Source organism: Chiloscyllium plagiosum, chromosome 16 (genome assembly GCF_004010195.1).
Source record: "Chiloscyllium plagiosum isolate BGI_BamShark_2017 chromosome 16, ASM401019v2, whole genome shotgun sequence".
NCBI classification, from domain to species: domain Eukaryota; kingdom Metazoa; phylum Chordata; class Chondrichthyes; order Orectolobiformes; family Hemiscylliidae; genus Chiloscyllium; species Chiloscyllium plagiosum.
Genome location: NC_057725.1, coordinates 53,654,611 through 53,669,179, shown reverse-complemented (window position 1 = coordinate 53,669,179; position 14,569 = coordinate 53,654,611). Strand labels below are relative to the sequence as shown.

The following is a 14,569-nucleotide window of genomic DNA, read 5'->3' as shown; positions in this document are numbered from 1 at the left end:
CTATCGCATTCCCAACGCCCCTCCCCCAAGTCCCTCCTCCCTACCTTTTATCTTAGCCTGCTTGGCACACCCTCCTCATTCCTGAAGAAGGGCTTATGCCTGAAACGTTGATTCTCCTTCTCCTTTGATGCTGCCTGACCTGCTGCGCTTTTCCAGCAACACATTTTTAAGCTCTGATCTCCAGCATCTGCAGTCCTCACTTTCTCCTGTTATGAAGGTGTACTGTAACTTAGAGTTGAAAAGCTAGCAAGGTCTTAGAGAAGCAGAGAGTCCGGAACATGTTAACAATGTAACATTTGGTTGAAAGAGCTAGAGTAGCTGGATTGCCATAAGACAAAAACAAGTTCAAATTCAGTCAACTAGTTTAAATTATGCCCCAGGATACCAAACCCCAATCAAGTTTGAACCAATGGAACGACCCGATGTTTTGGGCTATAAATATCAGACACTTTGAACAGTTAGCCAGAGTGACAAAGAGAACTGCCAAAAGACCAACAGATGTAGGCTGCTTGTAAGAGCTCTCTGAGAGGTACCTGTCTGGAGAAGGAGATTGCACAGAAAGAATCATCAAAACTGACCTGGAGAGAAAATCTACAGATTAAACTTGGCAAAGCTCACTGGTTTTGAAACGTGATTGTTTTTCTGTAAATTGTAATCTGGATTTTTTTAAAATTGGACTAGCATTGTAGAGGGGGAGGTAAAAGATAGGTTTAAGAGAAAGGAGTTATAAATAATTGTTAGTTAATATTCTCTGTTAGACTTTAAAAAAGTTGTCAATTTTTACTTTAAATAGTGACTTTTGGGATAGTTCTTTGCCTCTCGAATTTTAATAGATTACAGGAAGGGGTGAATCTTTATCTGTGTTGGTAGTTTAAATTAGCAGAGGGGTTTACCCCGTGTTGTAACTGTACCCTGCCTATCCCTCTAAGTATTTTTAGGTTTCAATGAGCTTACTTCTCATTCTTCAAAATTCTAGGGACTGCAGGCTCAATTTACCTAATAACCCTTCATAGCAAGGTCCTGTCATCCAAGGATCAAGATTGGTGAATCTTTATCACACCCTCTCACTCACTGGCAATAACACGTGTCTTCAGATAAGGATACTAAAAGTGCACACAGTACTCCAGGTGCAGTTTAACTAAGCTCCTCTATAATTGAAGCAAAGCTTCTCTACTCCTGCACTTAGTCCTCTTGCAATAAAGGCTATCATTCCATTTGCCTTCTGAATAATTTGCTGCATCTATATGTTAGCTTTCAATGACTTACTGACAAGGGCATTGGAGATAGTGAGGACTGTAGATAGTGACAAGGACACCCAAGTCTCTTTACATATCTACACTTTCTAACCTCTCAACATTTAAGAAATACTTTGTACATCTGACCAGAATGGATCAGATGAACACAATAATTTAAACACTCTGGATTTTGACTTGAGGCTGGTAACTTATGTCTTGAGAACACTGTGTTCTCTGAGACTGCTTTGAAACGACCATGAGTAGGAGCCAACTGGATGCACAAAAACATTGAATGCTCTAATTACCTATACAATTCAGTAGCTATTTCTGAACCAATATTTAGAGACTTCTTCACTACAAAAACAGCAGCTTAAGGAAACTCACAAATCCAAACACAAAATGGCCACAGTCTCCCATCTCTCATCAGAAAGGAAGAGAGAGAGGGAGAAAGAGAGAGCGAGAGAGAGAGCGCGCGCGCTGGTGGTGTATTTAACCTGAGGGTCACCCACCTCAGGTGAGGGGTGAGCTTGAGAAGATAGAGTGTTACATGATGACCTCAGACAGTACAGGAAGCACAGGAAGTGAATTCACATCACTTTGTATTACAAACCAACCATGCAATCAACTGAGCTCATCTTGACTACAGCACAGGAAGGAATAAAGCTATTCAAAAATACTTTTGCCAATAGACATCAAATGGAGATAGCATTAGAAATGCTTGAGCTTTCCAGCTGGGAGACTGGATATTTTTGGAATATTGCTGTGTGACCTAGCAACTCCAGATAACTCAGCATTCAGGACATTCAAAACTTACCAAACATACACAAGTGATGCAGTCAACACCAGGTCTTGTGAATTCTGTGCCATGGGGATATACTATGCCTTGGTCAATACACTCAGCTGAGGAAAACAGAAATGACAACGATGACTACAGAGGGACATTAACTAATTTAACCAGACATTTTTTAACACTTACTCGGGTCTCATTTTTCTGTAGGTTAAAGACAACACATGCACAGATTCTGTATTTGCAACAATGTCATGAATCAAAATTACAAGTAATCACAACATTTTGGTCATTATTTTAAAATTGTTCCCGGAGTAACACATGTTGTAAGACTTGCCCTAGATCAAGTTACACTGAAGTGTCAAAAGACAAGGTCTCTTCGAACATACGGCTGCTTAGTTAAAAAAGAGAAGTGAAGAAATTCAGGACGGAATTCAGGAGAAACTTTACATCTGCAACAAAATAAGAATTTGGAATGTATTCTAGTAGCACTAACAATAGTAATGGCGAAGACTGTTGGCATGTTTAAGGAAAGACAGATAATGATCAGAATTCTAAGCACAGACTTGATAGGAGCAGTTCTCAACTAAAGGTAGGAAGAGGGCAAAGTGGATATTGTTCATTATGAGAAAATATAACACTTTATAGTTTTTGACTGTTAAAGACCATATCCCTGCAAAACATTTTTAAAAGGTTGCCCAGACCCTAACTTTGTTAGTTGTTTTAAGCAGGTGTAGAGTGGATATTGCAGGAGCAATGCAGCTGGCCCCACCACTAGGTTTTAAAAACAGGATTTGTTTACACACAAACAAAAGAGAACAGAATATTGAATAACGTATCTTATCTGAAAACCCAAATGACTCTATCACAATTTACTGATGCTGTTCCAAATACTTGCAACAGCCCCATAAACAGCCCCTTGGCAAAAAAAAGATAAAATCAAACACAGGGTCTTACAGGAGTGATGTCAGAGAGAGAGGGAGTCTGCCAGAAAACCCTGTTTAATCCGGGAACCTTTGCCTCTCCCAGCAGTTTTCCTTAACTGTCAGCTCCAAACTGACTGCTTGCTAAAACCAAACCAGAACCTGAACTAGGAGAACTAGCCACTCCCCTTTCATTGTACAAGTGTTTTCAAAGAAAGAGATAAAAGCTGTCTCAAGTAGATTTGTCCAGACATATCGAAACCCCTGCCTTTACGACCCCTTTTGAAAAAAACAACATAACCTTGTTAAAGGAGCAGCAGCATCACATGACATTCCCTGAAACTGAATAGCTGGAGTTTGGCCAGCTTGAGGTTTTATCAACTAAGCCAATTCTCTGTGGGGAATTATATAGCCTAAATATAAAGAGATGTAACTTCTTGAAGTGAAGACAAATTCTTCTGAATGCACCAATCCAAGATCAATTTTGGAAGCTCTGGTGCACAGTTGTTCCCAGAGGATATACTAACCTGGGCAAGTAGGACAACAATCCAGGAGGATGGGTTTCTCACATGTGACTGGAGGGCATTCAGGAGTGATGCACTTCACATTCCCAGACTGGAAGAAATAAAGAGAATTGACTGTTATAGTGTCCCCAGTCATAAGCTACGAAAGACAGGTCAAGATTCAAATTAAGCATTTTGCTATGTGTAAATTGTCCTTGACATTTCTTTGAGCTACCCCAATGACATGTTGGGCTGCTGAAACGTAGATTTGCAACTGAGTTGGACAATTGCAAGGAGGTCCCTTGCCTAACTTTACCTCGACAATGTTTAAAGAAACCCACCTTGAGATTACCAGTTGGAAAAGTGAAGCAAGAAGGAGACTCTTCTGCTGTTGCTAAAAAGTGACCAAACACCAAAAAGACCACAGCAATGTGAACTTGCTTCTTTCAATTAAGGCATCTATGTGGTACTATTACGAAAGGATCACATTTGGGAACCCGATCGCTCAATCGTAATATTATTTTCTATCTGCATAATGCTTAAAATACTAAGAATAATGGGCTAATTCGATCTTGAAAAACACCAAAATGCATGCAAAAAAATTGCTCATGTCTGTAACCTATATGAGAAAAGTCATTTTTGTACAGATTAGAGGCAGAAGCTGTGCAGAGCTTCTCCTCCAATTACATGCTGTGTTTAACATTGCTGCTCTAGCATCACACCCACAAGTACCCTCTCTCATAATCTTGATGCTCTTCCAGAGACAGAACCTAAGATTTGAGGAGTGGGAGGGAGGGAACTATAATTCGATGAGTTAAGGGAGTTAATCTGGTTGATCTTTGAGCCACTGTATAGCAGAGTTAAAGCAGCCTGGAGCAATGGGCTATTCAGAAGAGAGTGTATCAATGACAGCCAGGCCAGAGTGTCAGCTTGCGGGGGTCAGTGACAGAATAGACACCAGGCTCAGTGTCAACTCACTCACAAATGATTGGATTGGCGCCATATCCTCATTTTTCCTGGTTACTGAACTAATGATACCTGTAAAATCAGCATTAAGGTTGCATTTTTTTTAATGTAAAGCATGCATTTCACATTTTGGAAAATGCATAAAAAGATATGGAGTATGGGAGATTTATTTATTATAAATTAACAAAAATATTCTTATGTTTAGATTCCAATTTAAAAGGTTTAATAATATATTCGTTTATCAATCTAAAGAAGAAACTCTAAAAAAGAACAACACAAATACGGGTATTCCGTACACTGTATACTGTATACTCGAGTAATAGTCAAATTTTTTTACTACTTTTTAAGGTTAAATTTATGGGGTCGACTATTACACGGATACTACTTTTGAGGGGCTGAAATTCATGCCCGTCAAAAATCATACCGTATCATTAGCAGAAGCTCAATTGATCTCTAAATGAATAAAGGGCAAAAAAAACCAAATTGTGGTAATTCTGGAAACCCGGAGTGGAGCAGTCCAGCCAGTGGACTGGATGACGGGAGTGGAGCAGCACAACCGGCAGGCTGGAGCGGAACATGACAGCCGGCACATTGACTCATAAATGTTGATCTGTTACCTGTGAAGAACTAGGATAAATTTTTACACGAGATATTTGAAAAATTCCAGGTTATTGGCCAAAAATAGGGGGTCGACTTTTACATGAGATTGACTATTACTAGAGTATATACGGTACATAAATTATTATTCCTGCATCAACTAATAAAGGAGTTAATGAGAATGAAAATATAGCCCCAAAAATCAAAAAGTAGCCCTCAATAATAACATCTCATGAAGACCACTCAATAAAGAAATTATTTTGACCCCTGTATCTACAGGAAATGTTTTTACCTATAAATAAATTTAAATCAAAGCACTTATATATGCAGATTTTCTTTTGTCTCAAGCTTGGAAATCTGCCAGCGCTAAAGTGTTTTTTTTAACATGAATTTCATACTCACCTACAATTAGCATTTTACATTTTAATTTGAGGAAACTAACTCTCAGAAAGGGTATTTATTCAGGGTTGCTCTGTATGAGAGGGAAGGATAACAAAAAAGGTCAGATTCAGCAGGAAGCAAAGGACGAAGAGATGCACTGGAAGACTGGAAACAGATGGCACGGTGGCACAGTGGTTAGCACTGCTGCCTCACAGCGTCAGAGACCCAGAATCAATTCCTGACTCAGGCGACTGACTGTGTGGAGTTTGCACATTCTCCCAGTGTCTGTGTGGGTTTCCTCCGGGTGCTCCGGTTTCCTCCCACAGTCCAAAGATGTGCAGGTCAGGTGAATTGGCCATGCTAAATTGCCCGTAGTGTTAGGTAAAGGGGTAAATGTAGGGGAATGGGTGGGTTACGCTTCGGCGGGTCGGTGTGGACTTGTTGGGCCGAAGGGCCTGTTTCCACACTGTAAGTAATCTAAAATCTAAAAGATATGCAGAGGGATTGAAGACTTAGCATTCCATTGAAAAATTGACCATTGTGGGACAGGTACAATGAAGGATTGGAGCTGCAGGGAGAGACCATTTGATGGTTTAAATGGAAGATGTTCATCAAAGTACTGGAGATGCAGGGATTCAAACATTAAAGAGTTGGTGATAATGCAAAAGACACTGAATGCTGGACATAAAAATATAGGTAGAATGAAGGAAGTGTGGTCAAAAGAGATGCATGCTGAAATGCAACGCTTGTACAAGTTGCTGTACAAGAACTCAGAAGGTAGTTGGTGTAAATGAAAAAGGAATCACTAACGTAAGAGTTAGTTTAGCAGGCAAATCAATTGAACCAAATTACAGAGCAATAATAGATCCTTTGTGAGCTTAATGAAAAGGTTTAGCTCTGATCATTATTAGCCGTTTATTGAATAGGGAAAAGTGCTTTTTATGTATTGTTTATACTGTTACATACGTACTCATCAAAGATTATTGAAATTTTAACTTTATATCTTTATTTTTCCAGTTTATCTTAAGAAAGGTTTTAATGGTTACCTTATTTCTTTATTTTTCTACTTATTCTATGAAGGTAATGCTTAACTTTTAAACTTTGGTTCTTTTACCTCCTAATTAGTACCTGAGCTTTTTGTACTTAAAATGGCGCCATGTGTGGCAACATTATGTACTTTTCACTGTACTTCTGTACTTGAGTACATGTGACAATAAAATATAAATCTAAATTTGAAGAATAGCAGGGAGTCCTCTGGGTATGTTAGCCAGCATTGTTCCCTCGAACAATACCAAAGACGGATTCTGAAACTTTAACTATGTTTCTCGATGTCACCAGACCTGCTGAGTATAACCAACACTTTCTGTTTCTATGCAATTTTTCTTGCCATCCATAGTGTTTTGTATTTACCAAACATTAATTAAGTGGTCATTTGTGTTTGGTGGGATCTTGCTATCTAGAATTTCGATTACCACACCCATCTACATACAATGTATAAGGCCATTAATTGACTAAGATGCGTTGAACTGTATAACAAATGTAAAAAGACATTAGAGAAATAGTACTTTCATGCTTTGCCTCTCTTCCAAATACAGCCAGATACTCTAGGTAGTCCTAAACCTAGAAAACTTCTTGAGCCTCTGTGGTGCTTTAAGCCATCACTCAGTTCCTATTAATATGGATTTGCTAATCTTAGTCAGGCACATTGCCACTATTGTTACATACTTACAGGCTATTACAAAAGGAAATCCTACTTACAATACAGACACAAAGGGTACAATTGTCACTGGTGGGAGAGAATACATCCTCATGGTTCACGACCATGCCTTCATAGAGACATTCTGAAATATCAAAAAAGAATGTTCATTGGAATGGTAGAACAAAAATAATGTCACATATCATCAGCCAAATATATAGGAAGGATCAGGCTTTGGTTATAAAAGCAATATATTTCAGCACAACCCTGAGAAAAACATGTCCACTCTAGGGTTAGTGATATTTCAACTGACCTTGGGTTGGCTGGGTAATCTCTGAATAAGCTGCATCATCTGATGACCATCCCAATAGACCGAATTACACAAGCAAAATCTACTAGATTTATTTAATTTTTCAATTAATTCAGAAAAGTCAAATAACAGAGGAAGGTTCTGGATTTAAGCAGCATTAAGTAATAAGACTGACATTAGAGCAAAATGGGGTTAAACAATCTGTTGCAGAACATAAGAGTCAGCAACTAGAGCTCCTCTAGTCCAAAGATGTGCAGGTTACATGAACTGGCCGTTCTAAATTACGTCATAGTTTTCATGGATGTCTAGGTTAGATGCATTAGTCAGGGGTAAATGTAGAATAATTGGGTAAGGGAATGGGTCTGGGTGGATTGCGGTTCGGAGGGTTGGTGTGGACTTGTTGGGCCAAATGACCTGTTTCCACATTGTAGGGATTCAATGATGATATTGTGATCTTGTACGCAAATGATGGAAATCACTGATCATCCACAGAGTTCCGATTTCCTGCTGGGACAATGTGAGAAATCTCCATTTTAGTCTGTTTCCAGGATCAATCTGGTTAGAGATATCAGTCACAATAGTAGGAATTAATGCACAAAGGGCTCCTACATTGGTCAGGCTATTGCACTTCCGTGCTTAATAAACCACCATTTGTCTCCCATTCACTGCAACAAACAAGTTGGGATAATTTGTATCCTATGTACCAGATCAAACAAAGAGGCCTAGCTTGGTGGAGAACATTCTAGCCAAGATTCACTTTGGAATTATGAGGAGGGAATTTTTCTATTTTAAATCCACTTCAAATCCATTGTGATTGCAGTTTACATGTTCTACAAGATTCAAAATTCTCAAATCTACTTCAGCACTCCGTTGCAATTGCTAAAACTGAGCATAGTAAGAGAAATAGCATTGTGGGAACATCACTACATCCGAAATCCCTACCAAGTTACACTACTCATTGCCTTGACTTCGACACTAATCATCGTTTCTTCATCAAGTCCCAATTCTGGAACTTTCCATCCTGTGCTGAGTAGGAACACTGTCACCACAATGGCTAACCACCACCATCACATCAACTGGCAGACATGGAATGGGAATAAGCATCAGCCTTTCCCCCACACACATCCCAAGAACTTAACAGCAAATCACTCACTGGAACAAATTTAATCACCTTCGTTCGAAACAGAGAAAAATCTCTGCTTGTCCTTTAGAGAATTTTGCTGGAGTTTCCATGAAGATATTTTGCCACAACATTTAGCAATGTTTCATCTGTTATCCAAATCAAACCATGGAATACGTGGCTAGACACATTAAGTTTAGTTTGCCTTACTACTGACCTGGGGTTGTTTGATAATGACACTGGTACGTAAAATGAAAGGGTTTCCATTTCAATGACACTGGAGCATGAAAATTCATCAACAAAATGACTTACATCGTCTTACCAGATTATTTCTGACATGAGTGTAAAATGGTCTACTTTCTGTAAATACTGCATTGAATGTATTGGTTGAATCTTATTAATCCAATGAGATTTCTTTGGAATAGTATATAATACTCACTATCACATGTTCCGCAGCACTGTCCTTCCTCACGGACCTGATGGCTACAAGAAGATTCACAGACAATAGGTTGGCAAAACACCTGCCCTTCCTGAAAGGTCAAGAGCATGGGGAATAATTTCAGATCATGAAGGAAAAATTCACACTTTCTTTACATTATAGTGATCAGAACTAATATAACACAATCCAAACAGTTATTAAAAATTTAGGAAAAAAAATCTGATCCTAATTAGATCACATGAGTTTTTTACTTTCATTGGTTCTTTCACTTCCTAATTAATTCCTTGGTCTATCGTCTTCCCTATTCTGGATTTGTGGTGCTGGAAGAACGCAGCAGTTCAGGCAGCATCCGAGCAGCAGTACTTCTCCTCGGATGCTGCCTGAACTGCTGCGCTCTTCCAGCACCACTAATCCAGAATCTGGTTTCCAGCATCTGCAGTCATTGTTTTTACCTATTGTCTTCCCTAGGCAAAAGTGAGGACTGCAGATGCTGGAAACCAGAGTTTAGATCAGAGTGGTGCTGATCAAAGCACAGCAGGTCAAGCAGCACCCGAGGAGCAGGAAAATCGACGTTTCGGGCAAAAGCCCTTCAATAATAGAGGCAGGAAGCCTGCAGAGTGGAGAGATAAATGGGGGTGGAGGGGGGAGAGCGGTGAGGCTTGGGAGAAGGTAGCAAAAGAGTACAATAGGTGAATGGGGGTGGGGATGGAGGTGATAGGTCAGAGGTATTGCTACCGTCCCCCAACCTCCTCTCTGACCTATCACCTCCATCCCCACCCCATTCACCTATTATACTCTTTGCTACCTTCTCCCCAGCCTATCCCAACCCCCCACCCCCCACCTCCCGCTCATTTATCTCTCCACTCTGGAGGCTTCCTGCCTCTATTCCTGATGAAGGGCTTTTGCCTGAAACGTCGATTTGCCTGCTCCTTGGATGCTGCCTGGCCTACTGTGCTTTTCCAGCATCACTCTGATCCAAACTATTCTCTTCCCTATGCTGATTTACACCATCACCCACCCCCATCCCTACATCCTACTCCCCATATTTTATCCATTCTATTTAAGATATTTTATATACCTTACTGTGTCTAAATTGAAGAAATTGAGATTCTCTAATGTCCCCAGATTCCTTATTCATTCACAGAAGGTGGCCATCGCTAACTAGGTCAGTATTTATTGTCCATCCCTAATAACCCAGAGGGCAGTTAATAATCACAGTGTTATGGGTCTCGAGTTTCACATAGTCCAGATCAGATAAGTTTCGCTCCCTAAAGGACATCAGTGAACCAGATGGTTTTTTCCCGACACTCAACTGGTTTCATGGTCATTATTAGACGCTGAATTCCAGATTCTTTTTATTGAATTCAAATTATATGACCCATGCCCCTCAACATTAGCGGAATTTCTGGATTAAGAGTCTAGCGACAATACCACTAGGCCATTGCCTCCCCGTATGGTTCTCTGTGTTTACGCTTCACATCATTCCTTTTGATTTTCACTACACCCCCTCTGATGTGAAAAGTTTCTTGAAAATTTTAAATTTGAAAAAAGTAACATTGAGTAACATAATGTCTTGGTTACATGATGTAAATGTGACTTTGGAAAGAGTAGGTATTACATTGAAAGAGCTGCTCGACCTTGATCATTCAGGCAATGTTCTCTGCCCATCAGCTGAAAATGACAAACATAACTTCTATTGTGGAGGAAGGAATAGGAGGGATCTGATTGCCTCTTTTCACTGGGTGGGTAATAGATCAGTACATGTTAACATCCATGCTTCTGACTAGTTGATTGTGCAGAATGGATGGTAATGCATTTCTTGAGGAAGGGGACCCCAGTCACTGAGGAGAAGGGCTATATCTTGAGGAGCAGCGTGATGCTGGCCACGCAATGTGTCTTCTGTTGGATCATCCATAATCTTATTGAATGACAGAGTAGGCTCAAGGGGCTGAATGTCCTACTCTTGCTCTCATTTCTTATGGTCTTCTCCCAGTGCATGATGGAAAGATAAAATTAGAGCTTGACTATTGTCTATAATGAACTTTCGATTTCAACTTTCGATTTGAACTTTCGATTTCAAACAAACCTGTTGAACTATAACCTGGTATCTTGTGAATTCTGTTGTTTGACGATAGCAGCCTTGTCCATTTGGAACAGGCTAGATGTTCCAAAAACATAGTGGAAAGTTGCCTATAATCCCTCCCATTTTCCAACCTCTGCTCTAACTAACTCCCTGTTCCAAATGATGAGCAGAGCATGCTGTCCAAATTGTCGTCAGTTATTCCAAGGAACTCGTTTAAAGTAACAACTATTTTGTTCAGAACAAGATTTACATGGTCTAACTGTCAAAACCCTTCTCTGTTGTATGTCATTATTTTTGATAATAATGAGACTTGTATATGGTAGCTAGGATTTTCTGAACTAACAGAAACACATTTGCATTAATCTCTTTTACAGAAAGTTTATTCCTCACTACAATTTTGTTCACTTCTGTTCTTTTCAAATGATCAGTGGATTGCTGTGTCTTTCTTAAGTTATCTCACCAATGTCACAGCACCTGAGTATGCTTCTTAATGGTGATATTATTGTATTAGCAACAAACAAAGTTCCATCCAGGTCACTAGATAACAGACAATAAAGGAAAAATGTACTGATCTATGAATAAGAAATAGAGTTGAGGGCAGTGATACTTAGTTAGCTGATATATCACAGATTTAGAGAGACTTTGGATTTAGATATCTGTAACTTGTAGCACTAATTCTTACCTGACAGGAGCATGTCAAACAGGGCTGGGACACTGAAACCCATGAGCTGTTATGAGTATGGACACTTCCATTGTAAAGGCAGGCTAGGAAGTCAAAGCAAAATGATTCTGCTCAGTACATTCAAAAATGAAACAGGTAATGTCTATTCATCCAAGTAGTTAATTTATTCTAATGAATTCAACTTGACACATATAATTTCCTGAGGGAGATGATCAAGAGAACACCTCCTACAGGGAAAGGAAATATTTTGATGCCTTACAATGAGTTTTTCTTACAAATTCAAGTAATACCTTTGACGTAGGTTAGAGTTTCCAGCAGCCTGCTCATTTAGTCTAATACATCTCTTATTGACACACAGTGGGCAGACTTTTACCAATGTTTTATCATCTCTTTGAGGCAAGAAGTGGGAGGGGTGGGAACGGGCAAGCCAGTGTTAACAAGAAATGGCAAAACAGAGTTATTAAAAAGGCTGCTAAAACAGACTTCAAAGATCTGGAAAACCAAATATGTATCAGACAGTGTCCTCAAGTCTTGATAGACATGAGCAATTACAAGACAGCATATAAATAAATCAGGCTTCATATCGAAAAAATTGCTAACTCAGTCAATCCTGCACATCCTGGACCATTGCAAACTCTAATGGAAATGTCACCCTACATGAAAGGCTGTAAGGGTTGAAATTTGATGCTATAGCCAAACACAGAGACAGAGAAGGGAAAGAGAGAGAGAGAGAGACAGCGAAGGGAGCAAGAGACAGACAGACAAAGAAGGGAGAGAGAAATGGGGACACAGAGAGAGAAGGGAGAGAGAGAAGAGAGAGAGAGAAAGAGAGAGAGAGAAGGGTAGAGAGAAGGGAGAGAGAGAGACACAGAAGGGAGAGAGAACAGAAAGAAGGAGAGGCAGGGAGAGAGACAGACAGACAGAGAGCATGAGAGAGAGAAAAACTGTGCTAGAATCTGTGTTCTAGACAGGGAAGTGGAGGTGCAGATTCTCGGATCAGCCAATTTATCATTAAATGGCAGAGTAGACTCAATGGACCAAATGGCTTACTTTTGCACCTATGCTTTACGGTCATTTCATAACATCCATACAGCATTATTGTTTGTAATATAAGTTTTGAACATTCACTTTTTTTTCCTTTTATAATCCATGGGAGAGTACAGAGAACTTGTGCTGTTACTAAATCAGCGAATGAACATTACATTCTATCTGTTGCAAAATATAATTATTTTTCTATTCATTCACAGGATGAGGGTACTGCTGGCTAGGCCACCACTTATTGCCCATCTGCAATTGCCCAGATGGCAGTTAGGAGTCAACTCCATCTGGATTCACATGTCGGCCAGACCAGGCAAAGCTGGCCATTTCCATTCTGCAAAGGGCATTAGTGAACCAGATTATTTTTTCCAACAATTATTTCACGATCTTAATTCCAGATTTGATGTTGAATTCGAATTCCACCATCTGCCATGGCAGGAGCTGAACCCAGGTCCCCAGGACATTACCTAGGTCTCTGGAATAATCGTCTAATGATCATACCACTAGGCCATTATCTCATCCTCTCCCTCATCCATGTGAGAATGCAGTGAAGTTGTGCTTTTGCTAACTCTGAGTGAATATTACATTCTATCTGTTGCAACATATAATTGTCCTTTTAGCTGCTCTCAGTCGATCAGTTGGGTGCTTAAATATGATGTAATTGTAAATTACTATCTTTCAGCTCATGGTAATTATTGGGTGAAGTGAATTAACTCCATTGTTAGTTCTGAACCAGCCTGACCTCTTGTGTCAACTGTGATAAGCCATTCTGATCATTACTGATCTCGGCCTTCCTCAAATTCTCTTTCTTTGTACACAGTTGACAAGCCCATAAAAGATATTCTAGTTGTTTCTATTTTGTGAAGACTGAACAATCTTACCAATTCTTTCAACCTACTGATTTCTGATGTTCGAATATTTTCCTTAAATACCTTTCCATATGTCAACACTCATATCTATATAAAGATAAGGGAGTAACAGCCGCTTAGTGACCACTTGAGTCCATTGTCACCAATATGTCTTCAGCCTTCCATATATCTTGGAAATAAACTGCAGAATCCCTTTGTGGGCGGCACGGTGGCTCAGTGGTCAGCACTGCTGTCTTACTGCGCCAGAGACCTGGGCTCAAATCCTGCCTCGGGCAACTGTCTGTATGGAGTTTGCACATTCTCCCCGTGTCTGCATGGGTTTCCTCTGGATGCTCTGGTTTCCTCCCACAGTCCAAAGATGTGCAGGTCAGGTGAACTGGCCGTGCTAAATTGCCCGTAGTGTTAGGTGTAGGGGTAAATGTAGGGGAATGGGTCTGGGTGGATTGGTCTTTGGAGGGTCAGAGTGGACTTGTTGGGCCGAAGGGCCTATTTCCACACTGTAAGTAATCTAATCATATTTAATTCTTCTTAAGTTTTCATAAGTCTTTAACACAAATTCAAAAGTACAAAACATTTTCACTGATTATAATGAATTTCCTCTTAAGAGTAATGCATAGACTCTTTCTCCAAAATAAAATGACCTTTGTCTTTTGGTTGACATGTCATCCAAATTGGAAATGTGTTGCTGGAAAAGCGCAGCAGGTCAGGCAGCATCCAGGGAACAGGAGAATCGACGTTTCGGGCATAAGCCCTTCTTCAGGAATGGGGAAAGTTTGTCCAGCAGGCTAAGATAAAAGGTAGGGAGGAGGGACTTGGGGGAGGGGCGTCGGAAATGTGATAGGTGGAAAGAGGTCAAGGTGAGGGTGATAGGTCAGACTGGGGTGGGAGGGACACACACACACACAGCGAGGGAGGGACACACACACACAGCGTGGGAGGG

The 14,569-nt window shown here is 40.1% G+C and overlaps 1 protein-coding gene across 5 annotated transcripts in view; it reads right to left on the bottom strand.

The window, feature by feature from the left end:
* LOC122557922 (von Willebrand factor C and EGF domain-containing protein-like) overlaps positions 1-14,569 on the bottom strand; it is a 326,824-nt gene that overhangs the window by 48,182 nt on the left and 264,073 nt on the right. For all 5 annotated transcript variants that reach the window (XM_043706141.1, XM_043706142.1, XM_043706143.1 and 2 more), the window contains 5 exons: positions 11,723-11,805; positions 8,958-9,048; positions 7,151-7,233; positions 3,473-3,560; positions 2,050-2,135 (listed from right to left, as the gene is read on the bottom strand). In XM_043706141.1, coding sequence (XP_043562076.1) covers positions 2,050-2,135; positions 3,473-3,560; positions 7,151-7,233; positions 8,958-9,048; positions 11,723-11,805 — 431 coding nt within the window. The remainder of the gene's footprint in view (positions 1-2,049; positions 2,136-3,472; positions 3,561-7,150; positions 7,234-8,957; positions 9,049-11,722; positions 11,806-14,569) is intronic.